The 27,522-nt window shown below is 42.8% G+C and overlaps 1 protein-coding gene across 4 annotated transcripts; it reads right to left on the bottom strand.

Annotated features, from left to right (window-relative positions):
• Positions 1-1,621: 1,621 nt before the first annotated feature.
• Positions 1,622-27,371, bottom strand: LOC105483708 (nudix hydrolase 4). Of its 4 annotated transcripts, none has more exons than XM_071071310.1 (5): positions 26,856-27,368; positions 9,588-9,698; positions 8,782-8,826; positions 5,048-5,135; positions 1,622-4,727 (listed from the first exon to the last, which is right to left on the bottom strand). In XM_071071310.1, exons 1-5 carry the CDS (start codon positions 26,952-26,954, stop codon positions 4,525-4,527), a joined length of 546 nt encoding a protein of 181 aa, XP_070927411.1. In that variant the 5' UTR covers positions 26,955-27,368; the 3' UTR covers positions 1,622-4,524. The 4 variants fall into 4 exon arrangements, with proteins under 4 accessions (XP_070927411.1, XP_011743007.3, XP_070927413.1 ...); XM_011744705.2 differs by having other exon boundaries at positions 5,048-5,132; positions 26,856-27,366; XM_071071312.1 differs by lacking the exon at positions 26,856-27,368 and adding an exon at positions 26,503-26,653.
• Between the last annotated feature and the right edge of the window lie 151 nt (positions 27,372-27,522).

Consider the following 27,522-nt stretch of genomic DNA (forward strand, 5'->3'; position numbering starts at 1 on the left):
TGTTAAGGTCTTTGCTATAATGTCTTGTTTGCTAAAATAGGCCTTAATGGCCCTGTCATCTTACTGCTTGAATTCAGCCACTGGCATCAGTCAGGAAGGTATTAAAGTAGCACCAGAGACAGATTACTTTCCATCCTGACTTTTGTCCTACAGCTCCATAAAATGTTACACATTTTGTGGAAGAAATCACATCTACAAATAAAACTGTATTGCTTTTGAAGATGGTACAAGCCTACATATAAAAAGCTGTAAAACCTTGAAAAATACTAAAGGATGTAAAAACACCAAGATAAGCCGGGCATGATGGCTCATGCCCATAATCCCAGCACTCTGGGAGGCTGAGGCAGGCGGATCACAAGGTCAGGAGTTTGAGACCATCCTGGCCAACAAGGTGAAACCCCGTCTTTACTAAAAATACAAAAAAATTAGCCCGGCGTGGTGGCAGGCACCTGTAATCCCAGCTACTAGGCAGGATGAGGCAGGAGAATCACTTGAACCCGGGAGGTGGAGGTTGCAGTAAGCCGAGACTGTGCCACTGCACTCCAGCCTAGGTGACAGTGCGAGACTGTCTCAAAAAACAAAACAAAAACCACACCAAGGTAAATCACTTAGCTCTACCCCACTAGAATATAAACTCTTTGAGATCAGAAACTTGTTTTTTGCTCTTATCACAAATACTAGGCATAAAGATGCTTGTTATCGAACAGCAGATGCTTTAAAAGACCTGTAGGCCAGATGAGGTGGCTCATGTCAATTATCCTAGCACTTTTGAGAAGGCTAAGGCTGGAGGACTGCTTAAGCCTGGGAGTTTGAGACCAGCCTGGGCAACATAGCCAGACCCCATCTCTACCAAAAAAAAGTAGAGTCCTGTAGAGAATTCTTATACTCCAAAGTGAAGGCAACATTGCAAAGGGCCAAGGTTCTCATCCCCTCCAACTATTAAAACCCTAATAAAAAATAAATGACACTCGAACAAGACTTTTACATGAAGATTCTACAGTTGGTCTTGGATAGCAGTCTATTTTAAGAAATGTAATGCCGGCGGGGGTGGGGAGTGCCTTAGCCACTTATGCTTTTAAATGGAACTGCAATAATAAAAGTGATAGTAGTGCAGAAAGTATCTGTAATGTATTAGAATTCTAGGGTAAGTCAAGAGCTCATATTCATTAAAATAATGACACAACTCCATGGGGGTGGGGAGAACAGCAATAAAGCAACCACATACTATACTATTAGACTGGCAACATTAAGATGGAAAATATCCATCAGGAGAATACTGATATCTTAGTGGTAAGCAGTTCCTTTTAACCCAGTAATTCCACTGGTAAGGATCATACAAATGTACCACTAGGAAGAGATAATGTATATGATCATCAATGGGAGAACAGTAAAGGTGTTACTGTGGAATTCCCGACAGGCTTCCACTTGGAAGGGGAATATTTGACCACAGTTTAAACAACCCATGGTGAGCACATAATGCACTATGCCCTGAAAGGTATACGTTTCCACTGGGTGTTTATACATTTCAAAGTTAAAAGCATGCACCTTACCCAAAGTTTCAGAAAGCTGGTTTGCAAATCTGAGTTCATGTGTGTGTGTGTGTTTTTTTTCCAAAAAGCCATGATTTTTCCCATTTTTATTTGATGTTTCCAAATATAAAAAAGTCAAGATTCTTACACCAATTATCTCAAATGAGACCATGCAAAGCAATTCAGTGTGTACAACAATCATTTTTCCCCTTCAGTTCTGCTGCTTTATACAACAGCGTGATTGACAGAAAATTGGATGGCATGTGCTTGGTTGGAAAATGTCATCCATTTACAAAATAACAACATCATGCAGGACGGTTCCTACTTTGTCTGCAAGTCAATTCACAAAAAACTACTTATTTTCTGTTTTTTATTTGGGAGGCACATGGAACTGAAATTTAACTGCCCAATTTTATTCAACTACCCCACCAAAAAGAAATCACATATGACAGTCCCAACACTGCAAATGTTGGAGGGTTGAGATAGTAGACACTATTTGTTATACTCAGTTAACTATTTAACAGAAATAAATCTCCCTAGGGCCTTTCCTCTAATTTTGCTAGACTGGGTTCCAGGAGAATCGTGAAGAACCCCTCATGTGAAATTTGAAGTGTGAAAACTGTATTGTTGCATTATGCAGATTTTTGCTAGTTGCATAGACTAAAGACAGTTGGTTTGCTAAATGGCACTGAAAATCCTTAGCGAGTGTCACTATTCAGTCCAAATGTTTCTGACCAAAGAAAATTATACAACAATATTTATAGGCTAACTTTAAAGAGATGGTTGACATTAATACTGTACATATTTTACATGTCAAATACATAGTCCAAGAGTTTATAAAACAAGTTCATGCATTATTACCTTATTACCTCGAAGAATATCATGTACAAGATAGGCACTCCCCCACCCCCCAGTACTTATGACAGCATTTCAGGTGGAAGCAGTCTTATATACAAAAACAATCCAGTTTCTCTGCTATAGTAAGTATATAATTTAAGGAAATTTCAGAGATTACTGACCAAAAAAATCTTTGAAGATAGAAAGCGTCAATTTGTGGGATTTAAAATGTTTCCTTTATAAAAGAACACCCAGAAGATGGAAGCTCTGTACAAAGAACAAATACAAAAATTCTGGATGATCACGTTTGATCACACTACATGCTTTAGAATGAAATGCCGCTGGTTAAAAGTTGTTCTGCTTTACTCATTCCTCTGACAGCATTAATTTGTGAACGTTTATATTTAGTTCAGCTGTATTTATGGCACGAGATCTCATTTTCAAAATGGCACTAATTTTCCTTAAGTGTAACAGCACTCTATTTTTAGCAGTAATTTTATTTTTAAAGGTTAATTTGTAGAACAAATGTTTTAACTATACTTTCTTCTACTCTATACTCCCCAGTTACAATATTTACAAAGGGCTGAAGTCTATATAAAAAAAAAATATCTTTGGCTGGGCGCGGCGGCTCATGCCTGCAATCCCAGCACTTTGGGAGGTCAAGGTGGGTGGATCACGAGGTTAGGAGTTTGAGACCAGCCTGACCAACATGAAGAAACCCCATCTCTACTAAAAATACAAAATTAGCTGGGCCTGGTGGGAGGTGCCTGTAATTCCAGCTACTCGAGAGGCTGAGGCAGAAGAATCGCTTGAACCCGGGAGGCACAGGTTGCAGTGAGTCGAGATCGTGCCATTGCACTCCAGCCTGGGTGACAAAGGGAGTCTCAAAAATAAAAAAAAAAATAAATAAATCAATCTTTTACTTTCCCCCATCCCTCATTTTAGTCAAACTTCTCCCACCTCATTTCTGCCCTGGTTGGGGAAGTGCAAGAGTTTCAGATAAGGTATCTACTATGTGTTTTAGATGGGATTCTGGATTTTAAATGAGTATAAAGTAAAAGATTTAATTCTTAGTTCAGGTATGTTCCAGTGCCTCGAAAGTTAGTTATGTGACAAATAGTACCTGTTGACAACCTAGAAAAGATGAGACATTCTAAGGTGCCCTAACAATCTTCAGCCTCTAACAGCTGAACAGGAAGGCCATTTCACTCAACTGTGATGCAATCATCACTGACTGGCACTTAGAGTTAGATTTCAAGACTCCACTCCTGTGGGGGGCCACTAGATTAAATAACTGAATACATTTTAAGAGCAATGTACACTGAGGGAAACACGGTTCTAAGGTATTATGCGTAGAAAGAGTATCGATAATGGGAACTGGCAACTGAGCATGCTAAACCAAATTCCATGAATACAGTTTTCATGTCTTTACTACATGCATTTTGCTAATATTTCCCTAAAATATTCACCAACTCTATAGAGTTATACTTTGTGTTAAGGTTCTATTGAGTTATAAGGGAAATAGGCATATCAGGTAGCTAGTGACATAATACCAGTTGTGAAAATTCAGACAAATGAGTCGACAAATCCCCAAAAATGGCAAATTAAGCCCCATGACAAAATAAGTTAGTGGCTCATACAGAGATAGCCCAAATCTGGAAATTTTGAATTAAAATTGTAATCCTGTAAAACAAGTTTTGGGGTGCATGGATTTCTTTAATACCAATAATATTTTTCATTCCCACCACAGATGGATTTGCTGAATATGCTAATGCTGTGAATGAGAAAACAATTTTGGGGGAGGTGTACTCACAAGTAATCTGATGACAAAATAAATCACAGACTGATGTCAAATGGACAAAAAATTGAAAATATGCTGTGAGAAACAGACAACCAAAATAATATAGGGGTTTGCAGGGTGTGGCACAGTTAAGGCATCTAAACAAAAATTCCACATGGCTTTGGCTTATTAAAATATTTTACACTATTTTTTTTTAAAAAAAGATTTGAAAGCATCTGAAAAACATGCAAATTGTTTGAAAACCCTGCATGGCAAATTCAGACAGTTTGCAAGCGTCATTCAGATGTTTGATGAGGAAAACAATGAAGCCTCTCCCCATGAGACTGCACATGGTGGGAGAGGCCTACCCAGTTCTCTCTATCTTATACTAGATGGCAACCCAGAGGTCTGTGCGGCAGTTACAAACAAGGCATTATTATCTGGAAGGGAAGGGACCGTAGAATTTCCATTGGCTGGGGAACAACCCAGCTTTAGCTTTTCCAGATACTCTGCATGTACAGGTTTATGACACTGGAGAACTTTGATAGCATCTTCTACTTTGAACCACTCTCTCTTCCTTCCTAGAGAAAAGAATGACATTGGTTACAAGACAGTCCATTTTAAAAAGTAAACCGTGTAAGTAATGTCCACTTACTCCCTGACAAATGACTGGGACAACAACATGTTGGGGAAGAACTAAGATGAATGTGCATCTCTGCATTTCATTACCTTCCCTGCTCTAAATGAAGTGACCAGAAATAATCTAAGATGGAAACTGGACACAGGAATATAGCATCTGACTTAAGAGTATTCAGATAACAAAAGGGAACTTACTTACATTAACAGGATCTTCCCAACCTTCTGTTAGAACAGAGTATTCAGATATCAAAAGGGAACTTACCAATATTAACAGAATCTTCCCAATCTTCTAATATTTCAGTGACTGTTAGAACATAAACATATGTTCTGTGCTTTCGGTCTTGGTTCTGCTTGAATATAAAAAGAAAATGCATTTTAATCTACAGGAGGTAGCCATTGACACATTTTCCAAGGGACAAAAATTAGTCTGCCTTACTGCTGATTAGCATAGCATATTTCCCAGCACAAACAAACATATTCAGTTGTATAGTCCAGCACGAAAGTGATTTTATATAAGACAAAACATTTAAAAGTTAAAAAGATAGAAGACTAGAACTAGAGCGTCATCACTACTGGTGGTGAAATCGGCTCTCGATACTACTTTTTTTGTAGAAGTCTGAAGATGTTGCCCAGACTGCTCCACTCCTGCCCTCAAGGGAACCTCCTGCTTTGGCCTTCCCAAAAACTGAGCTTACAGCTATGAGAACCCAGCCTCCAGTACTAAACTTTTAACACTGATTTCTATATATCTGATGTTATTTTCTTTTTTTCGTTTTGAGATAGGGAGTCTCACTCTGTCGCCCAGGCTGGAGTGCAGTGGCTCGATCTCAGCTCACCACAATCTCTGCCTCCTGGGTTCAAGTGATTCTCCTGCCTCAGCCTCCTGAGTAGCTGGGATTACAGGTGTGCGCCACACCACGCCTGGCTAATTTTTGTATTTTTAGTAGAGATAGGGTTTCACCATGTTGGTCAGGCTGGTCTCAGACCCTGACCTCATGATCTGCCCGCCTTGGCCTCCCAAAGTGCTGGGATTACAGGTGTGAACCACTGTGCCCAGTCTATCTGATGTTATTTTCATAAAGAAAATCTTAAGAGTTGAATGGAATCTTATTAAAATAACAGACCTGCATTCCCATAGTTTTTATCCGATATCCCCTTCTTCCCTGGGGCTAATCCTGACAACCTTTCAATGCCATGGAAAACTGCTTCCTTTAGGACCTTTGTAAGAGCAAACAGCACCAATTCCTTTAAGCACTCCTCCTACAGGCCTGTCAAGGTGCACATAAACAACAGTCCATGGCCTGGCGCAGTAGCTCACGTCTATAATCCCAGTACTTTGGGAGGTCAAGGCGGGCAGATCACTTGAGGTTAGGAGGTCGAGCCCAGCCTGTCCAACATGGTGAAACCCCGTCTCTACTAAAAATACAAAAATATTAGCTGGGCGTGGTGGCGCATGCCTGTAATCCCAGCTACTCGGGAGGCTGAAGTGGAAGGATCTCTTGAGCCCAGGAGGCGGACGTGGCAATGAGCCCAGATCATGCCACTGCACTTCAGCCTGGATGACAGAATGATACCCCATCTCAAAACAACAACAACAAAAAACAATAAATACATAAAACAGGCACATGAGCTTGTTTCTAGGTTAAAAATTAAACAAGTTGGCCTTCCTTCATCCTGATTAAAGTTAGCCTTCTTTGCCATAGTCCACAACTTTAGATACTTGGTCCTGATTTTGGCCACAAACAACCTGAATAACCTACTCAAAAACAGTGGGTTTTTATAGCTGGGAAGGATTATATTTTTATATCTGAGAAGGAATAAAAACAACAATAAATTAGAGGCAACTGTCACTTAACACATCATTATTTTTAAGCATCAGTTGTTTTATTTCTATGTCTGACAAATCAATACATTTATTATGCTAAATTCACAAATTCATTAAAATCACTGGGATGAATGGGCAGGGCAATCCAATTTTCCCTTATACTTTCTAAGGGGAAAGGTATTTTTTGATTGACATGTCCTGGTAAACAGTATTTGTAAAGCACTTAATACTGTTACCTTCCCATATTATTTAAGCTTTATTTATAATGTGAGACGTTTTCTTCAAAAACCTTGTCAACTTACTGACAAATGTGTTATTTGTAAAAACCTCAATATGTTTTTCAGTTTAACCAGGAGATGGTGCTATTTAACTGGGTGAAGCAACTGCTGAATTCTGGAAAAGACTGAATTCTACCTGAATGACTTTTCTCTTTCTCTTTTTTTTTTTTTTTTTGAGACGGAGTCTCGATCTGCAACCTCCACCTCCCAGGTTCAAGAATTCTTCTGCCTCAGCCTCCCAAGTAGCTGGTACTACAGGCACGCATCACCACGCCCGGCTAATTTTTGTATTTATTTAGTAGAGACAGGGTTTCACCATATTGGCCAAGCTGGTCTTGAATTCCTGACCTCGTGATCTGCCTGCCTTGGCCTCCCCAAAGTGCTGGGATTACAGGCATGAGCCACCACGCCTGGTCAACTTTACTCTTAATAATTACTGTATTCTGGTAAAAGTCATCAATTCTACCAAGTGCTATAGAATCGGGATTTTTTTTCTGAATTCCTAAGGCTTAAAAATAAAATTTATATGGTTCATAGTACTATAAAGACTGAACTAAGCTATAAATAGTACTCTGAAAAAAAGGAAAGTGACCATGTTTCTGGTATACTATGTATCTAGGTCTGAATCTTGGATGAAAATACATCTGGACCTCCTTTCTCCCTGGCTGCCAAAGAGTGCCTATCACATTCACATTCCCTCCCTGAAAATTCTATTCTACCCTCAGTAATAAGAGAATATATGAAAGAGAATTCTGTTCTTTTAGCATCTGTTCTATGTACCTGAGATTTATATTTTCATACAATCCTTTAAGTCACTATGTATATCATACAATATTATTTGCTAAGCGCAATGGGGACATTTCCAGATAAAATACATGAGACCTAAGCCTTTAGGTCATACTAAAAATATTGTACCTCCTAAAATATCTATACCCTTAATAGTCTACAGTGGATTAAGAGAAACATTTCAGTATCAGCTCCACTGTATTGTCAAACAGAAGTAATCGCTACATAATAATGCTGTATAAAAGTGATGGCAGCTGGGTGCCGTGGCTCACGCCTGTAATCCCAGCACTTTGGGAGGCCAAGGAGGGCAGATCATGAGGTCAAGAGATGGAGACCATCCTGGCCAACATGGTGAAACCCCATCTCTATTAAAAATACAAAACTGGGCCGGGCGCGGTGGCTCAAGCCTGTAATCCCAGCACTTTGGGAGGCCGAGACAGGCGGATCACGAGGTCAGGAGATCGAGACCATCCTGGCTAACACGGTGAAACCCCATCTCTACTAAAAAAATACAAAAAACTAGCCGGGTGAGGTGGCGAGGGCCTGTAGTCCCAGCTACTCAGGAGGCTGAGGCAGGAGAATGGCGTGAACCCGGGAGGCGGAGCTTGCAGTGAGCTGAGATCCAGCCACTGCACTCCAGCCTGGGCAACAGAGCGGGACTCCGTTCAAAAAAATAAATAAATAAAAAATAAAAAAAACATAAAAAAAAATAAATAAATAAAAATAAAATACAAATACAAAACTTAGCTGGGCGTGGTGGTGTGTGCCTGTAGTCCCAGCTACTCAGGAGGCTGAGACAGGAGAATCGCTTGAATCCGGGAGGCAGAGGTTGCAGTGACCCAAGATTGTGCCACTGCACTCCAGTCTGGTGACAGAGCGAGACTCTGTCTTAAAGAAAATTAAAAATATAAGTAAATAAATAAATAAATAAACGTGATGGCATATGAAAAAGTGGCTTTTAACTTCCTTTCCTCCCTAATCCTGGACTGATGCCTACTGCTAGTCTGACAGAAATGTCTGGTTCAGGCTGCTGCCACATTATTTGGTTGGTTAGGAAGAAATCATTAATTCTATTATCAGCAAAGTGAAGATTACTTTTTAACTCACCTCAAATATGCCCAAAAGTCTGCCTAGTTTTCCTTTGACTCCAGCCTATTAAAAAAAGATAAAATATAAAATGTTTACCTTTTTATAACAAAAAAATGTATATAAATACAACTTATACTCTGGCTATTTACTTAAATCTAAATACAATACCTCTCCCCATACCAACTCACTATCTTCCTGCTTCTGTGAAGTTTTTATTGTCATTTACTTCATAAGTAGCAAGGACTGATCAAAAATTAGTATTTCTGGCTGGGCACTATGGCTCATGCCTGTAATCCCAGCACTTTGGGAGGCCGAGGTGGAAGGATCACTTGAGGTCAGGAGTTTGAGACCAGCCTGGCCAACATGGTGAAACCCTGTCCCTACTAAAAATACAAAAATTAAGGCCGGGTGTAGTGGCTCATGCCTATAATCCCCAGCACTTTGGGAGGCTGAGGTGGGTGGATCACCTGAGGTCAGGAGTTCGAGACCAGTCTGGCCAACATGGTGAAACCCTGTCTCTAATAAAAATACAAAAATTAGCCAGACACGGTGGCATGTGCCTATAATCCCAGCTACTTGGAAGGCTGGAGAATCACTTGAACCTGGGAGGCGGAGGTGGCAGTGAGCCAAGATCATGCCACTGTACCCCAGCCTAGCAACAGAGCAAGACTCCATCTCAAAAAAAAACGAAAAAAAAATTAAAATTCAAGTTGTGTCAGGCAACAAAAAGCACTCCTGCACCCATCTCCTTGTCTTAGTGTTATGTAGCAAAGGGCCTTGTTTTTAAAACTCCGAAACAGAATTTGTGTGAAAGAACATCTCACCTCCTCATAAACTTCCCTCACGGCAGCACCGCCAGGTTCCTCCTCAGGTTCCATTCCTCCTCCTGGGACAATCCACTGGTCTGGGTACCGGCTGCTACTCACCAGCAGCACCTGTAAGGTGAACCGCAACTGTATACTTCCAGCCTGAGAAACACTTCATATATAAACAACATTCTCAAACCTCTGCAAGGTTGTAACTCTACTCTAGATTAATCCATTTTAAAATTTAATTAAAATTATTAGGGGTACGCATTATACCACAAAATGCGATTAAGAACCTTTATGTTAAACACCATCTCTCTAAAATCAGAATTAACATTAACATGGTCGCACTACCAAATCACCTGTATCTAATAAAATAATTTAAACTACCAGATTCAACTGGTAAAACTCTCGAATTATTGGATACTAACAAAGAATAAAAACAGAAACTTGGCTTATTAGCCAGAGCTGTATGCACTGAGATCTATGGTCACATAAGTTTCTTTAGCTATGGAATATTCCAAATTTAAGGACATGACCATAGGTAGGTTTCCTTGTTTCCTCACCTAGAAAATAAGAATACTAAGAAGAAAACGGATTTATGAGAAAGAAATGGGGAAATGCACTAAAGTCGATTCTTGATACAGAGTGCTTGTTACTGTTATGATTAGGTGGCAAGAAGCATCCTTCATATTTTAAACCTGCATACATGGGCCAAAGTCACTTCATTCTGCTAACAGGCAGCTATCATTTATGATCTAGAACAGGACTGGCAATCTGCAGTTCACCACCTGTTTTTGTACAGTCTGTGAGTCAAAAGTATTTTTACATTTTAAAATTATGTGAAATTCAAATTTCAATGTCCACAGATGGAATTATTAGAATCGAGTCACACTTACTCATTTTTACATATTGTCTATGGTTCTTTTAGTGATGCAACAGCAGAGTCAAAGTAGTTGCGACAGAGACTGTGTGGCCCTCAAAGCTTAAAATGTTTATCTGGCGCTTAATTTGGAAAAGTCTATGGACCCCTTACCAAGCATTAAGACTGAAATGTGGCCGGGCATGGTGGCCCACACCTATAATCCCAGCACTTTGGGAGGCCGAGGTGGGTGATCACCTGAGGTCAGGACTTCGAGACCAACCTCGCCAACATGGTGAAACCCCATCTCTACTAAAAATACAAAAATTAGCTGGCGTGGTGGTGCGTGCCTGTAATCCCAGCTACTTGGGAGACTTGATGCATGAGAATCACTTGAACCTGGGAGGCGGAGGTTGCAGTGAGCCAACACTGCACCACTGCACAACCAGCCTAGGCTGGTTGGAGAGCGAGATTCCATCTCAAAAAAAAAAAAAAAAAGACTGAAATGTACAAACTGTTACAAAAATACCTTAACTATTTAAAGATGGTATTACATACCCATCTTTTAAATGAATACTTGGCCGGGCGTGGTGGCTCAATGCCTGTAATCCTAGTACTTTGGGAGGCTGAGGTGGGCAGATAACCTGAGGTCAGGAGTTCAAGACCAGCCTGGCCAACATGTTGAAACCCCATCTCTACTAAAAATACAAAAAATTAGCCAGGTGTGGTGGCAGGCACCTGTAATCCCAGCTACTTAGGAGGCCGTGGCAGGAGAATCACTTGAACCTGGGAGGCGGAGGTTGCAGTGGGCCGAGATTGTGCCGCTACACTCCAGCCTGGGCAACAGAGCTAGATTCTGTCTCAAAAAAATGAGACAGAGCTAGATTCTGATTTTGAGACAGAGCTAGATTCTGTCTCAAAAAAAAAAAAAAAAAAAAAAAGAATATTTGTGGGCTAGCTTATGTTGAACTTCACTAAAGTTAAAAATCAACTCGAGGTGAGCGTGGTGGCTCACGCCTATAATCCCAGCACTTCACATCTATAATCCCAGCACTTTGGGAGGCTGAAGTGGGTGGATATCTGAGGTCAGGAGTTCAAGACCAGCCTGGCCAACATGGTGAAACCCCATCTCTACTAAAAATACACAAATTAGCTGGGTGTGGTAGCACATTCCTGTAGTCCCAGCTACTCAGGAGGCTGGGGCACAAGAATTGCTTGAATTTAGGAAGCAAAGTTGCAGTGAGCTGAGATTGTGCCACTGCACTTCAGCCAGAGCAACAGAGCGAGACTCTGTCTCAAAAAAATAAAAAATAAAAATCAATAAACCAATTTGAACAAAAGTGTCAACAAAATTATCTTAGTATATTGCCTTCAAGTAAATTTAAACAGTTCTCCCTGGAAAACACATAGGGTTTATCATGAAGTTTCATTCCCAATGTGGATAGAGAGGATGATGACAGACAGGGTCTCACTCGAACATCCAGGTTGGAGTGCAGTGGCACAATCCCTGCTGACTGCAGCCTTCACTTCCCGGGCTCAAGTGATCCTCTCACTCCAGCTTCCCAAGCAGTTGGGAATGAATACAGGCACCCAGCACCAGGCCTGTCTTAATTTTGTACTTTTTTTTTTTTTTTAATGGAGTCTCACCCTGTCATCCAGGCTGGAGTGCAGTGGCATGGTCTTGGCTCACAACAACCTCCGCCTCCTGGGTTCAAGTGATTCTCCCATCTCAGCCTCCAAAGTAGGTAGGATTACAGGCACCTGACACCACGACCAGCTAATTTTTGTATTTTGAGTAGAGACAGGGTTTCACCATGTTGGCCAGACTGATCTCAAACTCCTGACCTCAAGTGATCTGCCTGCCTTGGCCTCCCAAAGTGCTGGGATTACAGGTGTAAGCCACCCTGTCCAGTCTGATTTTTGTATTATTTTATAGAGGTGGGGTCTTGTCATGTTGCCTAGATAGATCTCGAAACCCTGGGCTCAAGTGATCTTTCCACCTTGGCCTCCCAACTGGGATTACAGGCAAGAGCCATAACAATTTTTTTTTTTTGAATGCATGCCAGCACCTCTATCTGCCCTGCTCCCTCCCTGCTGCCAGGAGCTGCTGGCCTTTAAGAGTTCACAGCCAGCACAGAAGTCCTCTCCTATTTGACTAAGTTACCAGGAACTCAGCTTTTCCAAACTGGCAAGTTTCAAGCTGACAGTTCAGCAACTCCCACCTTTCTCTCAAGCCCCCAAAATGCTGAGTTAAAAGAGAATATCTATTTAGGCATAGAACCCCCTCATTAGAAAAGCAGCATTCCAGGCTGGGCATGGTGGCTCACACCTGTAATCCCATCCTAGCACTTTGGGAGGCCAAGGTGGGCAGATTTCTTGAACTAAGGAGTCTGAGAACAGCCTGGGCAACATGACAAAACCCCCTCTACAAAAAATACAGAAATTAGCCATGCATGGTAACACGTGCCCGTAATCCGAACTACTCAGGAGGCTGTGGTGGAAAGGATCACCTGAGCCCAGGAGGCCGAGACTACAGTGAGCTGTGATCATGCCACTGCACTCCAGCCTGGGCGATGGAATGAGACTATCTCAATTAAAAAAAAAAAAAAAAAAAAAGGCAGGGGGAGCTATTACATCATCAAATTATACCCAGATGAGACTTTATAGAAAATCAGAAAAAGAAAATTAAAAATCCAAAAGTGCATGCAAGGGTCTCTAAGTTCAAATTCCACTTTAAACAGAGAAACTACAAATCAGATTTCAAAACCTTTGTATTTTATTCAAAATTGGAGGCTTACAGAGGATCTATGGCAACCAAAGGCACCGGCCATCTATCAAGACTGGCAAGTGACTGTAAGTTTTTAAGTTAAATAAAAATGTTAAGGGTTTGTCTCGCATCACTGGAAAAGTAAATAGCAACTACTGGTCCGGACTGCAGAGTTACAGGCCTCTTGTTCTGGTCACTAGGTATGAGTTGAGGATAAACTGGTTTCTATTGCCTAGATGAAATTCTTGTTACACAATTCTATGCTAAGCAACTTCCTGGATTACCTTAATAATGGGACATAACGCAGGCGGCTAGCCACCTGAAAAGTACATCATCACTTAGTAAATAGTAAATAGGGAGTTTCAAAATCATCTATATTCAAAATGTTGCAGTCCTGAATAAATGAAATGCAAAGTCTCATGTATCTAGGTCAATGACTATGATGTTTCCAGTTCTCCAAGACAGCGAGCTAAACTACAGGAGATTAATAATGGTGAATTAGTATAAGCTGTGTCTGCTTTTCTGAAGAAACATTTTATGCTTCAGATTTTTTTTTTTTTTTTTTTTTGAGACGGAGTCTCGCTCTGTCGCCCAGGCTTGAGCGTAGCGACGTGATCTCGGCTCACTACAACCTCCGCCTCCTCGGTTCAAGCAATTCTCTGCCTCAGCCTCCTGAGTAGCTGGGATTACAGGCTCCCGCCACTACGCCCGGCTAATTTTTGTACTTTTATAGTAGAGATGGGGTTTCACCATCTTGGCCAGGCTGGTCTTGAACTCCTGACCTCGTGATCCACCTGCCTCGGCCTCCCAAAGTGCTGGGATTACAGGTGTGAGCCACCGCGCCCGGCCTATGCTTCAGATTTAAAACCAAACCTGCATCTACATGACATCAGCATATCTAAACTTTTCTTCCAAAAGTCAGTAACATGGAACCCTTATGTGTCAACATCTCTGTTTCATAAATTACTTTTTAGACAGTCTCATGAAAACAGTATATAAATTTGATAAGTGATTTAGCATAATCTAATAATTTATGGTGTAAGAATCCCTTGATATTCCAAGAAGAAAATATTTGATCAAAACATTAACTTCAACTGTTTCTTTCCTTTTCTTTTCTTTTCTTTTTTAAGACAGAGTTTCGCTCTTGTTGCCCAGACTGGAGTGCAATGATGCAATCTTGGCTCACTGCAACCTCCACCTCCCTGGTTCAAGCGATTCTCCTGCCTCAGCCTCCCATGTAGCTGGGATTACAGACATGCGCCACCACGCCCAGCTAATTTTGTATTTTTAGTAGAGACGGGGTTTCTCCATGCTGGTCAGGCTGGTCTTGAACTCAAAACCTCAGCTGATCCACCCGCCTTGGCCTCCCAAAGTGCTGGGATTACAGGCATGAGCCACCACACCCAGCCAAATGTATTTTTCAAAAATAAATAAACAAATAAGCCGATAAATTTAAATGGGTAATTATCTCATTTAAAGGTTCTCATTTAAAGGTTGCTCACTGCAACCTTTGCCTCCTGGATTCAATTATCTATGGTCCAGAAATGATTCAGTCTAAACTACTAACTTAAGGCAGATTTGCTAATATCCAACTTTTGGTGATGGCAGTTTTGAAATCCAGTATGTTTCATTAAGCACTTGTCTACTCATCTAAATTGACAAACCTGCAGATAGAACCTCACCACTTTAAAATGTTTTTCAAAAGAAAATCAGAATCATGAAAATGGGCTAGCAGGAAAGAAGCAACATGCACATGGTATCCAAACTAAATCTATTCACTTTCATCTTTACAATCTTCAACCCCTAGAAAGATAGAGAACAGACTGACTCCTGTCAAAAAGTCACAATTCTGCACAAGTTCTCCACCTTAAAGAGAAGCACTATGGAGAAAGAAGTTGCTGATTTTGCTCCTTATCTACTAATTGTGTGATACTGAACAGGAATTGTATGTGATGAAAAGATACTGAATATACATCTTTCCCTCAAAGAGCTTATATTCTTGGAGGTACGGTTGGAGTAAAGTCACACAGAATGCTCAGTATTCTGTCTAAAAACTGCAAGAACACATATATCTATATAAATCTGTATCACGATAAATTGTGGACAAACGATTTAGCCTAATCCAGTAACTTATCATCCAAGAGTCCCTGGACATCCCAGGAAGAATAAACTTGGTCAAACCAATAACTTCAAATATATCTTTCCATAAAATGATCACTTTAAATGGGTACTTAATATCTGTGACACAGAAATGACTGGCCATCTAAACAACTAGCTTATGAAAAGAGGTCTTTCCCTCACAGATGTGATGGTGACAGATTTGAAAGTCTGTCTGCGGCTGGGCGCGGTGGCTCAAGCCTGTAATCCCAGCACTTTGGGAGGCCGAGACGGGCGGATCACGAGGTCAGGAGATCGAGACCATCCTGGCTAACATGGTGAAACCCCGTCTCTACTAAAAATACAAAAAACTAGCCGGGCGAGGTGGCGGGCGCCTGTAGTCCCAGCTACTCAGGAGGCTGAGGCAGGAGAATGGCGCAAACCCGGGAGGCGGAGCTTGCAGTGAGCTGAGATCCGGCCACTGCACTCCAGCCCCCGCTACAGAGCAAGAGTCCGTTTCAAAAAAAAAAAAAAAAAAGAAAGAAAGTCTGTCTGTTTCATTAAGTTACAAAGATGTGATGGTGACAGATTTGAAAGTCTGTCTGTTTCATTAAGTACTTGCCCACTCATCTTGAATAGTTCATTTGGGTGTTCAAATGAGGGCCAAGGTCACATTTGGGGTGGGGGGAAGGTGGGGAGATGGTGGTGACTAAGAGTGAGCAAGAACTGAGGGATACACTCCAGATAAGAGAACAGCCTGCACGATGGCGTATGTCTGCCAGGGTGGAAAAATATGAATAGCATTAGTAGAGAGAAGGACAATTAAAACAGTCCTCTACCTGCCCCCTACCCCAATAATAATGAACAGGTTTTTAACTTAAGGCCAATTAGTGTGATAGCAAGGCCATCCTGTGATTATCTGGGGTCTGTCATGCACTTGGAAGCAGTCCCCAGCACTAGATCTAGACTAATACAGATGAAAAAAAGTTGGTATCACACTGGAGCATGTTTATATTTTAATTAGGCAGACAACAGAGGACACTAACAACTGTTTTTAGGCAGGTGGTTGTGATTAAGATGAAAACATAACTCAGTGTTTCCTAAGAACCCCCACACCTGCTCTTTTGTCCAGTGTTATATGACCATTTCTCTTTCCAGAAAAACATTTCACCAAGTTAAAAAGCCTGGGATTATAAAAGAGAAACTGGGAGTGGTGGTGAGGAGTTGCACCGTAGTGGCACACTGTCATTCCAGAACTATCAAGAACTCAAGAATTACAGCTTTTCTGTTGAAGTCACTTGGAATCTGTTGAAGATGAAATCATCAATGTAGATTTTTCTGGACTGCATTTTTATAGAACTACTAAAGTAATTCACCTTGAAAAAGCAGTTTTGTAAAGAGCACGCAAATAAAACAGTCCAGCCGGGTGCAGAGGCTCATGCCTGTAATCCCAGCACTTTGGGAGGCCGAGGCAGGAGGATCACTTGAGGTCAGAAGTTCAAGACCAGCCTGGCCAACATGGCGAAACCTCGTCTCTACTAAAAATATAAAAAGTAGCTGGGCATGGTGGTGCATGCCTGTAATCCCAGCTACTTGGGAGGCTGAGGCAGGAGAATCGCTTGAATCCAGGAGGCAGTTTGCAGTGAGCTGAGATAGCGCAACTGCATTCCAACCTGGGCAACACAGCGAGACTCTGTCTCAAAAATAATAATAAAAAAAAAATCAGAGTCCATTCACTACTGTTTTCCAGAGGCCAAAATTAGTAAGAAGGTATACTTTCCTTATCAAAGATTTAGCTATGTTCTTCCAGTTAAGAGTTTTCCAACCCAGACAAAAGATTTGACGTATCTGCTAATGCAAATGTTAAGTGTTCCACAAAAATTTTTTTTTGAGAATGATGAAAATATCTAGTAGAGTCAGTAATGGAAATTTTGTTTCTTACATAAATTTTGGAGATACTAGTTCTGAGCAGTGTTTTTACTAGTCATATACTCACATTTTTCAGCTTCATTATACCTTTTCTACTAAAACTCTGTGGGAAAACTCAACTATTAATAGTTTTATTTTATTTTATTTTTTTTGAGACAGGGTCTCACTCTGTCACCCAGGTTGGAGTGCAATGGCGCTATCTCAGCTCACTGCAACCTTTGCCTCCTGGGTTCAAGCAATTCTCATGCGTCAGCCTCCTGAGTAGCTGGGATTACAGGTATGCACTACTATGCTCAGCTCATTTTTTTTGTATTTTTAGTGGAGACTGGGTTTCACCATGTTGGCCAGGCTGCTTTTGAACTCCTGACCTCAAATGATCCACCCACCTCGGCCTCCCAAAGTGCTGAGATTACAGGTGTGAGCCACTGCGCCCAGCCTGAACTATTAATATTAATATCTTCTATAGGCCAGACACAATGGCTCACACCTGTAATCCCAGTGCTTTGGGAAGCTAAGGCAGGCAGACTGAGTCCAGGAGTTCAAGACCAGCTTAGACAACATAGGAAGACCCTGTCTCTACAAAAAAATCAATAAATTAGCCAGGGATGGTGGCATGTACCTGTAGTCCAAGCTACTCGGGGGGCTGAGGTGGGAGAATCACCTGAACCTGGGGAGTTGAGGCTGCAGTGAGCCATAACTATGCCACTGTACTCCAGCCTGGGTAACAGAAGTGAGATTCTGTCTGAAAAAGAAAAAAGAAAATTATATATATAATATATAATTATATATATATATATAATATATATATATATACACACACACACACACACACACACATTTTTTTTTTAAAAAGATTTACAGGCCGGGCGCAGTGGCTCAAGCCTGTAATCCCAGCACTTTGGGAGGCCGAGACGGGCGGATCACGAGGTCAGGAGATCGAGACCATCCTGGCTAACACGGTGAAACCCCGTCTCTACTACAAAATACAAAAAAACTAGCCAGGCGAGGTGGCGGGCGCCTGTAGTCCCAGCTACTCGGGAGGCTGAGGCAGGAGAATGGCATAAACCTGGGAGACAGAGCTTGCAGTGAGCTGAGATCCGGCCACTGTACTCCAGCCTGGGTGACAGAGTGAGACTCCGTCTCAAAAAAAAAAACAAAAAAAAAAAAAAAAAAAGATTTACAAATATATATATAATCTTCTATACATGCAGAAATCTAAAATCAAATTTCAGCACAATTTATTGTAAAAGCTTTTTTTGGTTTGTTTTGAGGGCGCCATTTACTGAATCACAGCAACATAACCATAATGGTTGCTTTTCTTGCAATAATATTGATTTCAAATAATGGGCAGCTGCTCCTAAGACCCTCCTACAAAAGTGGAAGAATCTCAATCTCTAGAACCCTATCACAATGCATTATTCTTCAATACTCCCTCTAAATGCACACAACAGCCATCTATACATTTCTATGATACCCTCAAATTTACTAGTATAGTTAGCATGCTAATTAATGCTCTAAAGATGGGTTATAAAAGCTTATTCTACAAAGACACACCAACAGTTGACAGAGCCACACATGGTCATTCATAGATTTGAAATTCCTTTCTCTGAGTGGATTAGATTTTCTGTATCCATCAAGATGCCAGTCTGTTACATTAGCGATGACAGAGATGAAGGAAGATGCATTCAACCTTCCAGATAAATCAGAGCTGAGACCATAGGAAAGATTTATGAAAAGGAGACTACTCATTCTACCAGGCTGCAGAGCCAGACTTGGAGCACACTCAGACCCCAAAGCCACCGCTATTAGTGTGGTGAGAAGTGAAGACATGTCTTCTTACTCTATTCAATCTATCTTCACATAAGCATTCTTCCTACTACACTACTAAATCTTACTCCCTCTTTCCATGTATTAGACAATTACTAGAATAAAACACCACTCACCTGGCACTGTTGAAGAGTTATTTTGTCTTTTCCTAGATACCTAAGGTTTTAAGCATTTGGAGAGAAGCATTTATCACTTTAAGAATAGTGTAGTGGCCAGCCATGGTGGCTCATGCCTGTAATCCCAGCACTTTGGGAGGCTGAGGTGGCTAGACCATTTGAGGTCAAGAGTAAGAGACCAGCTTGGCCAACATGGTGAGACCCCATCTCAACTAAAAATACAAAAATTAGCCAGGCGTAGTGGCATGCACCTGTAATCCTGGCTACTTGGAAGGCTGAGGCAGGAGAATGGCTTGAACCTGGGAGGCAGAGGTTGCAGTGAGCCAAGGTCGCGCCACTGCACTCCAGCTTGGGCGACAGAGTGAGACTCTTAAAAAAAAAAAAAAAAAGTCTGTGAATTAGAATGATCTATTGCAAGCCCGCTCAACCTGTGGCCCGTGGACTGCATGCAGCCCAGGATGGCATTGAATGCAGCCAAACACAAATTTGTAAACTTTCTTAAAATATTATGAAATATTTTCGCAATTATTACTTTTTTAGCTCACCAGCTATCATTAATGTTAGTGTGTTTTATGTATGGCCCAAGACAATTCTTCCAATGAGGCCCAGTGAAGCTAAAAGATTGGGCACCCCAGGCCAGGCGTGGTGGCTCACGCCTGTAATCCCAGCATTTTGGGAGGCTGTGGGCAGATCTCGAAGTTAGGAGATCGAGACCATCCTGGCCAACATAGTGAATTCCCATTTGTGTTTCAGCTTTTACCCTTAAAGTTGCAATTGTCATGGCTTGGCTCATATTCTCTACTAAAAATACAAAAAATAGCTGGGCGTGGTGGCATATGGCTGTAGTCTCAGCTACTCGGGAGGCTGAGGCAGGAGAATCGCTTAAATCCAGGAGGCAGAGGTTGCAGTGAGCCGAGATTGCACCACTGCACTCCAGCCTGGTGACATGGTGACAGAGCGAGACTCCAAAAAAAAAAAACAAAACAAAACAAAAAAAGATTGGGCACCCCGATCTATTGTATAGAATCTATACCCTTTATCAACAGACGGGTCCTCCTGGCTGAGGATGTATAAGAGAGTGCTGTTCAAGGGCTATCTAATGCAGTTATGCCTTCAGAGGCTGTAGGTCCCTGGGCCCTGAATTCCCATTTGTGTTTCAGCTTTTACCCTTAACGCTGCAATTGTCGTGGCTTGGCTCTAAGAACTCCAACCACTATATAGATACCATGTTCTGTTCCCGGGAAGGGGAGGGGAGGAGCCATCCAGAGAACCTCAAGTGATCCCTAAGAATGAAGAGGTTTATTTTGAAAATTGTAGCTATTTAGAAACCGTTTGTTGTTGTTATTTTTGAGATGGAGTCTCGCTCTGTCACCCAGACTGGAGTGCAGTGGTGCAATCTCAGCTCACTGCAACCTCTGCCTCCTGGATTCAAGGGATTCTCCTGCCCCAGCCTCCGGAGTAGCCAGGACTACAGGCACACACCACCATGCCCAGCTAATTTTTGTATTTTTAGTAGAGATGAGGTTTTGCCATGTTGCCCAGGCTGGTCTTGAACCCCTGACCTCAGGTGATCCACCCACCTTGGTCTCCCAAAGCGCTGGGATTACAGGCGTGAGCCACTGCACCTGGCCTACTTATAAACTGTTTTGAGGTTGCTGTTCTTTCTTCCCAAATTATCATGAATCAGGATATCATGAATGGTTAAAACTACATGTTAACCTACTTCTACTACACTTAACCAGAATTAGGCCAGCAGTGTTATTAGGAACACCCACTATGCACATAGACATTTTACAAGAACATAGGTTATGAAAATGGTTTGATACATGCTAGACAGCTACCTACTATTATTAAGAAAATTAGTACTTCTTTTTGGACTACAGAGGCACAGTAGACCAGAAATAACAGTTCTTTCTTCTAAACTATGTTTAGCTCTAAGTTATATGGGATTGGTAGATAAGAATTATCAATAATGTGGTAAGTTAGGTTGACCATGGCATTTTTACCTAGCAGGTCAATGTTTTAAAGTGACTTAAGCTTTTTTCAATTAGAGAAAGTCTTAAGTTATACAAAGACCCTAAGAAAAAAAATAATGATCCAATGCAAATTCGACATTAATGCCTGGTTTTATGATAGGAAACCTTCTGGGAGAGCTGGAGGCACAGATGAAGAGGTTGGTGATCGGCCGGGCGCGGTGGCTCACGCCTGTAATCCCAGCACTTTGGGAGGCCGAGGCGGGCGGATCACAAGGTCAGGAGATCGAGACCACGGTGAAACCACGTCTCTACTAAAAATACAAAAAATTGGCAGGGCGCGGTGGCGGGCGCCTGTAGTCCCAGCTACTCAGGAGGCTGAGGCAGGAGAATGGCGTAAACCCAGGAGGCGGAGCTTGCAGTGAGCCGAGATCGCGCCACTGCACTCCAGCCTGGGCCACAGAGCAAGACTCCGTCTCAAAAAAAAAACAAAAAAACAAAAAAACGAAGAGGTTGGTGACACTTCTCTGTGTTTAAAAAAGGCTTCCAGGCCGGGCACGGTGGCTCACGCCTGTAATCCCAGCACTTTGGGAGGCCAAGGTGGGTGGATCACACACAAGGTCAGAACAAGGCCATCCTGGCTAACGCAGTGAAACCTCGTCTCTACTAAAAATACAAAAAATTAGCTGGGCATGGTGGCGTGCGCCTGTAGTCTCAGCTACTCGGGAGGCTGAGGCAGAATGGTGTGAACCCAGAAGGCAGAGCTTGCAGTGAGCCAAGACAATGCCACTCCACTCCAGCCTGGACAACAGAGCGCGACTCCGTCTCAAAAAATAAATAAATAAATGAAAATAAAAATAAAAATAAAAAATAAATTTAAAAAGGCTACCTTTGGATAGTACTTATTTTTGATGAAAGTGTTCTCCATTTGAAACAAATACTTCAAGAACTTAACTCTGAAGAACTATGAGCCCCAGAATATATGTGTGAAAAGGGTGGACTGACTGTTGATTCTAAGTATAAAAATGCTAGTGGAGGCCGGGCGCGGTGGCTCAAGCCTGTAATCCCAGCACTTTGGGAGGCCGAGACGGGCGGATCACTAGGTCAGGAGATCGAGACCATCCTGGCTAACACGGTGAAACCCCGTCTCTACTAAAAAATACAAAAAAAAAAACTAGCCGGGCGAGGTGGCGGGCGCCTGTAGTCCCAGCTACTCAGGAGGCTGAGACAGGAGAATGGCCCGAACCCGGGAGGCGGAGCTTGCAGTGAGCTGAGATCCGGCCACTGCACTCCAGCCTGGGCGACAGAGCGAGACTCCGTCTCAAAAAAAAAAAAAAAAAAAAAAAAAAAAAAAAAAAATGCTAGTGGAGATTTAACTCTAGTAATATTTTGTATTAGTATTGTTGTTCATCAGAGCTCTGGTTTTAGGTTTTCAGACTCATCCTTTCCCACCAAAGCTTTACTGCATGATTTCGTACAACTCAAGATTTTTCAGTAATATATATTCAGCATTGGCCGGGCGCAGTGGCTCAAGCCTGTAATCCCAGCACTTTGGGAGGCCGAGATGGGCGGATCACGAGGTCAGGAGATCGAGACCAGCCTGGCTAACACGGCGAAACCCCGTCTCTACCAAAAAAATACAAAAAAAAAACTAGCCAGACGAGGTGGCAGGAGCCTGTAGTCCCAGCTACTCGGGAGGCTGAGGCAGGAGAATGGCGTGAACACGGGAGGCGGAGCTTGCAGTGAGCTGAGATCCGGCCACTGCACTCCAGCCTGGGCGACAGAGCAAGACTCCGTCTCAAAAAAAAAAAAAAAAAAATATATATATATATATATATTCAGCATTATAGCAGACCATCTATAGAAGACAGCCCCTGGCTCATAGAGCTTAAAAGCTAATTAGGGCAGCAAGTTCTATGGAACAGTAGTGGTTAGTTTTCTTTTCTTGTCTTTTTTTTTTTTTTGGAGACAGGGTCTTGCTCTGTTGCCCAGGCTAGAGTGCAAAAGCATGATCTGGCTCACTGCAACCTCCGCTTCCCAGGTTCAAGTGATTCTCATGCTTCAGCCTCCTGAGTAGCTGGATTACAGGCACATGCCACCACGCCCGGCTACTTTTTGTATTTTCTATTTTTAGTAGAGGGTTTCGCCATACTGGCCAGGCTGGTCTCGAACACTTGACTTCAGGTGATCCACCCGCCTGGCCTGTAGTGGTTAGTCCTTAAGACTGATCTGTTAATGCCTCTCTTGCAAGTATGTCTGGATTCCACCCAGGATCAAGTCATTCTACTTCTCCCCTTAGCAGTCCAAACCTATTTTGCTGCCAGATCACTCTCAAGCTTGAATACATCTAATATCTAAATGTTCTTTGTTCAAAACTAAGAGTTCCTTTCTTGTGTAGCAATTTCTCAACCTTACATTTGAAGTGTTGCATATTTCAACTATTACTTATAGTTGAAAATCTACCACAAATCTACCACAGCCCCAAGTCTTGTTCTATTTGAGATGCGTGGTCCCTCCTTTCCCAGTCATCCACATCCAACTCCAAATGACTCACATTGGATCTTAACCCCAGAATACCCGACCACACTTTTCCCTTACTTTATTTCCCTTTCCATTGATCACTTGTCCAAACTTCCCCTACAGAATGTTTCTTAGGAGCTAAGAGCTCATCTCTTCATCCCCTTTTAAACGATCATATATGCAAATACATTCAACAAAATCCATTTCTGATTACCTATTTGTAAAAGCACTGTCATCTTTCACTGTACAAGCACAGTACCCAGCTACTCTACAGGGCAATTAGTTGTGGGCCTGTCTATAAGTCCAGCTGCCAAAACTAAGGGTGCTTCCCCACAGAATAACTAGCTGGGGAGGTAGGTCAAATAAACAAAACATTTAGAAACAAAGGACCAGAGCTCAAAAGGATCTGCCAGCTTGTGTGACCTTGGGATAGGTTACTTCTGCTACCTAATTTCTTCCTAAACAAATACTAATATGTATTTACCCTACAGAGCAGAAGATAAAATGGAAAATATTTAATATATAAAAAGCCACCTTAAAAGAATAACTCTGCTCTTAGAACAATCTTCTTTCCTAGAACAATCTGTTCTAAAGTAGAAACTTACTGAGAACTTCAGTACAGGAACAGCCAGATGGGAGCGCCACATAGCTTTTTTGGGGTCAAATTGCAATTACTCTTTTACTTCCATTTGTATAAACATTTCATCCTCAAACAAAACATATATTTAAATCTCCCAACCAGGATCTAGGTGTTTTTCATCCAGTAGAGGGAAACAGTTGTCACCTATTAACTAGAGAGGTGGGTTCAAGCTGGTTTTCTAGACTCTCCTGGGAAGTCTGGCAATGCAATTTCCACAGAGTGAAGCCAAACTCATAGAGAAACAATAGGATCTCCAGGAAAGCTAACAGAGTTTATTCTGTAATCATCATGTAATAGATAGAGCCTCAACCACGCACAACCACAGAAATGAAAATTCTGAAGAGCTAAACCAGATGTTAAAGTTGGCTGTGCATTTCACTTAAGGAGAATTCTAGAGTCTTCCCTCAGATCATATCCTCTAACAAGACGACTCACTCACTTCGATCCTCAACCTACAGGTTATCTGATTTACAAAGTTTTACACAATGGATATCTCTAATATATTCTCCAAAACTTGCTCCCTACTTCACCTTACCTAATGACACTGGTCTCTTGACTCAACCAGAGGCCATGAATTTAGTATTTATTACAGTAGAAATAATACCAAGCATAAAAATAACCATTTATTTTTGTTGCTAAAGTAATTCCTAAAGCTTCTATCAGACTTTGCTTTACCATAAGCGCAATATAGATCATCATTTCAATTTCCATCACTCATATTTTCCCCTAGAGTCTAGTATTTTTACAAAGCCTGAATTCCAAGTTCACATTACGGCAATACTTCAGTCGCCACTTTCAGAAAGGCTTCCAAACTTAGTCTCACAAAAATCTCAGTCATTCAACAAACAGAGCCCACCATCAGGAGTAAGGACTGGACCCTGACTGAATCCTGACTCTACCACTTCCTAATTGTGTCATTTGGGAAAGTACTTATGCTCTGCAACGGTCTCCTTACCTATAAAATGGGAATAACTTCACTACCTCCCAGTGTTAAAAGGATTACATGTATAACAAGTTTTCTTCTGGCAGTGCCTGGCACATGGTAAGCACTCAATTAAGAATATCATTATACGATATTGAGAAAACCAGACAAGATCCTAGACCTATCTTGATCCCTTTTGGCTATCATTTCTTTTATATTTAAAGTTTACTACTTTGCCTCAACATGGCCCCTTTCCGCTAAGGCTTTATCTTTTTTACAGAACACACTTAATGCTTGTTGACTTGTTCACTTTGTAAAAGTTAATAACCTTTCCCTTTGCAGTTTCTAGCTCTCCTAAGCAGACCCATCTCAAAGGCTGGGACCGTATTTCTCTGGACACTCGTTTGCTTCAGGTATAACACGTAAAGGCTACGAGTGAGCACAGAGCAACCCATCTAAAGGGCTTGGTTTCTTTTCAAAAAAAAAAATAAAGGCAAAACAAGGGTTTGAAGGGCAAATTTCGAGAACGTTTTGTTAACATAACAAGAACTAAGCCACTGAGTGTATTCTAAGTCATACTCATCACAGCTACATAGGGACTAGCAGTAAGGAAGCCATTAAATTCCCATCTCCAGCCTTAGCCTCGTATTTTATACACGGTTGGTTATGAAAGCAGAACTCAGAGTGTTAATTTTTTTTTACCTGTGTAATTTATCTTAAGAGTGGCAATACCAAAAGGCTACTATTGCCCTAAGCAAACTTCAACAGTGAGCCATTTTAAATAAATATGACTGAATTAAGTAAAAATCGCTCTCCAGGGAAACCCCAAGGGTCTCATTCTCAGCCCAATGCAGATGGTAAATTACACAAGGACTGCTCTCGAGGCTGCTCCTTTCCAGATGTCAAGTCAGAGAGCAAAGAACCCTTTACACAGAAGCTGAGAGCTGTAGATTACTGTCTGAAAATGGCAGCTTTGCCCATCTCTAGTCCATCGTCTCCCTTTTGGCATTATTCCACATTTTTCACTAACCATCTTTCTGCAGTCAGAAAACTTTAAGAAAGGAAGGCCTTTTAAAAAATGAGGCATAATTATGCCAACAGCTAGCGGGTTCATGGACCCACAAGAATTGCCAAGACTAGACTGCGGGGTCCTCAATTCCAAGCACGAGGACTGTCTGTTACTCCACAAACATGCTTAGATCGAATCCGAGACCGCAAATGGCTGTAACATGGAAGGAAAATATGTAAAAGAGGCACAAGGGCTCTGCTGCAACACTCACGCCATTTCCACCCTCCTCTCGCTGAGCACTCGAGGTTTATCCGGCTTTCAACTCAATTCGCACATTAAGATGGTGACTCCCGCTAGGCGAGACTCACACGGCACGGGACCTTCCCGGGGACCAGGCGCCTTCTCGAGTGCCCAGATGGAGAAAGTGGGGCTGGGCGAGCCCCCTTTGTCTCCTCTATCAGCCCCGAGAAAGGAAGGAAGAAGGGAGGGAGGAAAGGAGGGAGGGAGGAAGGGGGCTAATCCCTCCCAGCCCCTCAGCCTGCGCCCGGGCGGGGAGGGAGGGGAAGCACCCGGGCCCCAGACCCCGGCGCCCCGGAGGGCAGCGTGCGCCGCTGGGCGCCCTACCTCGTCCTCCTGCTCGCTCCGGAAGCACAGGCACGCCGCCCGCTTCTTGAAGCCCTCGCGGTCGTAGGTCCGCGTCTGGTTGGGCTTGAACTTCATCATAGAGGCGGGCTCCTGCTGCTGCTGCTGCTCCGGCCGCCGCTGCGGGGGCCCGGCCGCCGCCACCCCGCCGGGGAGTGGGGGCGAGGGCGAGTCGGGCGCAGGGGCGCCGGGAGCGCTGGTCAGTGCTGGAGGTGCGGCGAGGCCGGTCAGTCCCGGGGCCGGCGGCCGCTCCGACGCGGGCGGGACGGAACGCTAGCGCGGGTCACTGGAGCCCGGGTGCCGAGATGAAGGCTCCGCCTCTGCCCGGGTGTCTGCCGCTCTCCATGGAGCCCGACTCCCGCTCACCTCCGCTCCCTCCGGCCGCAGCCGCCAGGGGAAGGGCGGCTCGAGGCGCGCGCCACGCGGAGACAGTTGCGCGAAGACCCGCTCCCACTGAGCAGCAGCGCCGTGGCGACCGCGCGCCGCCCCCTCCGCTACTGTTTAAGTGAGGCCCACAGGCGCCCCCCCCCCGCGCGCCACTGCGCCTGCGTGCAGAGACGGTTGCAATGGGGCGGGGGGTAGGGGCGGGGGGTAGGGGCGGGGCCTCGGCCGCCGGGTGGGCGGGGCCGCGCGCGCTCCAGGGCTCGAG

Source organism: Macaca nemestrina, chromosome 10 (assembly GCF_043159975.1).
Source record: "Macaca nemestrina isolate mMacNem1 chromosome 10, mMacNem.hap1, whole genome shotgun sequence".
Taxonomy (NCBI): domain Eukaryota; kingdom Metazoa; phylum Chordata; class Mammalia; order Primates; family Cercopithecidae; genus Macaca; species Macaca nemestrina.

Excerpts from the sequence above, each read along its gene's own strand:
- LOC105483708 (XM_071071310.1), bottom strand. The coding sequence starts at position 26,954 with ATGATGAAGTTCAAGCCCAACCAGACGCGGACCTACGACCGCGAGGGC. Across the intron at positions 9,699-26,855 it reads GGAGCGAGCAGGAGGACGAG|GTGCTGCTGGTGAGTAGCAG; the intron begins GTAGGGCGCCCA and ends TTCACCTTACAG. Across the intron at positions 5,136-8,781 it reads GACTTTTGGGCATATTTGAG|CAGAACCAAGACCGAAAGCA; the intron begins GTGAGTTAAAAA and ends TTTATATTCAAG.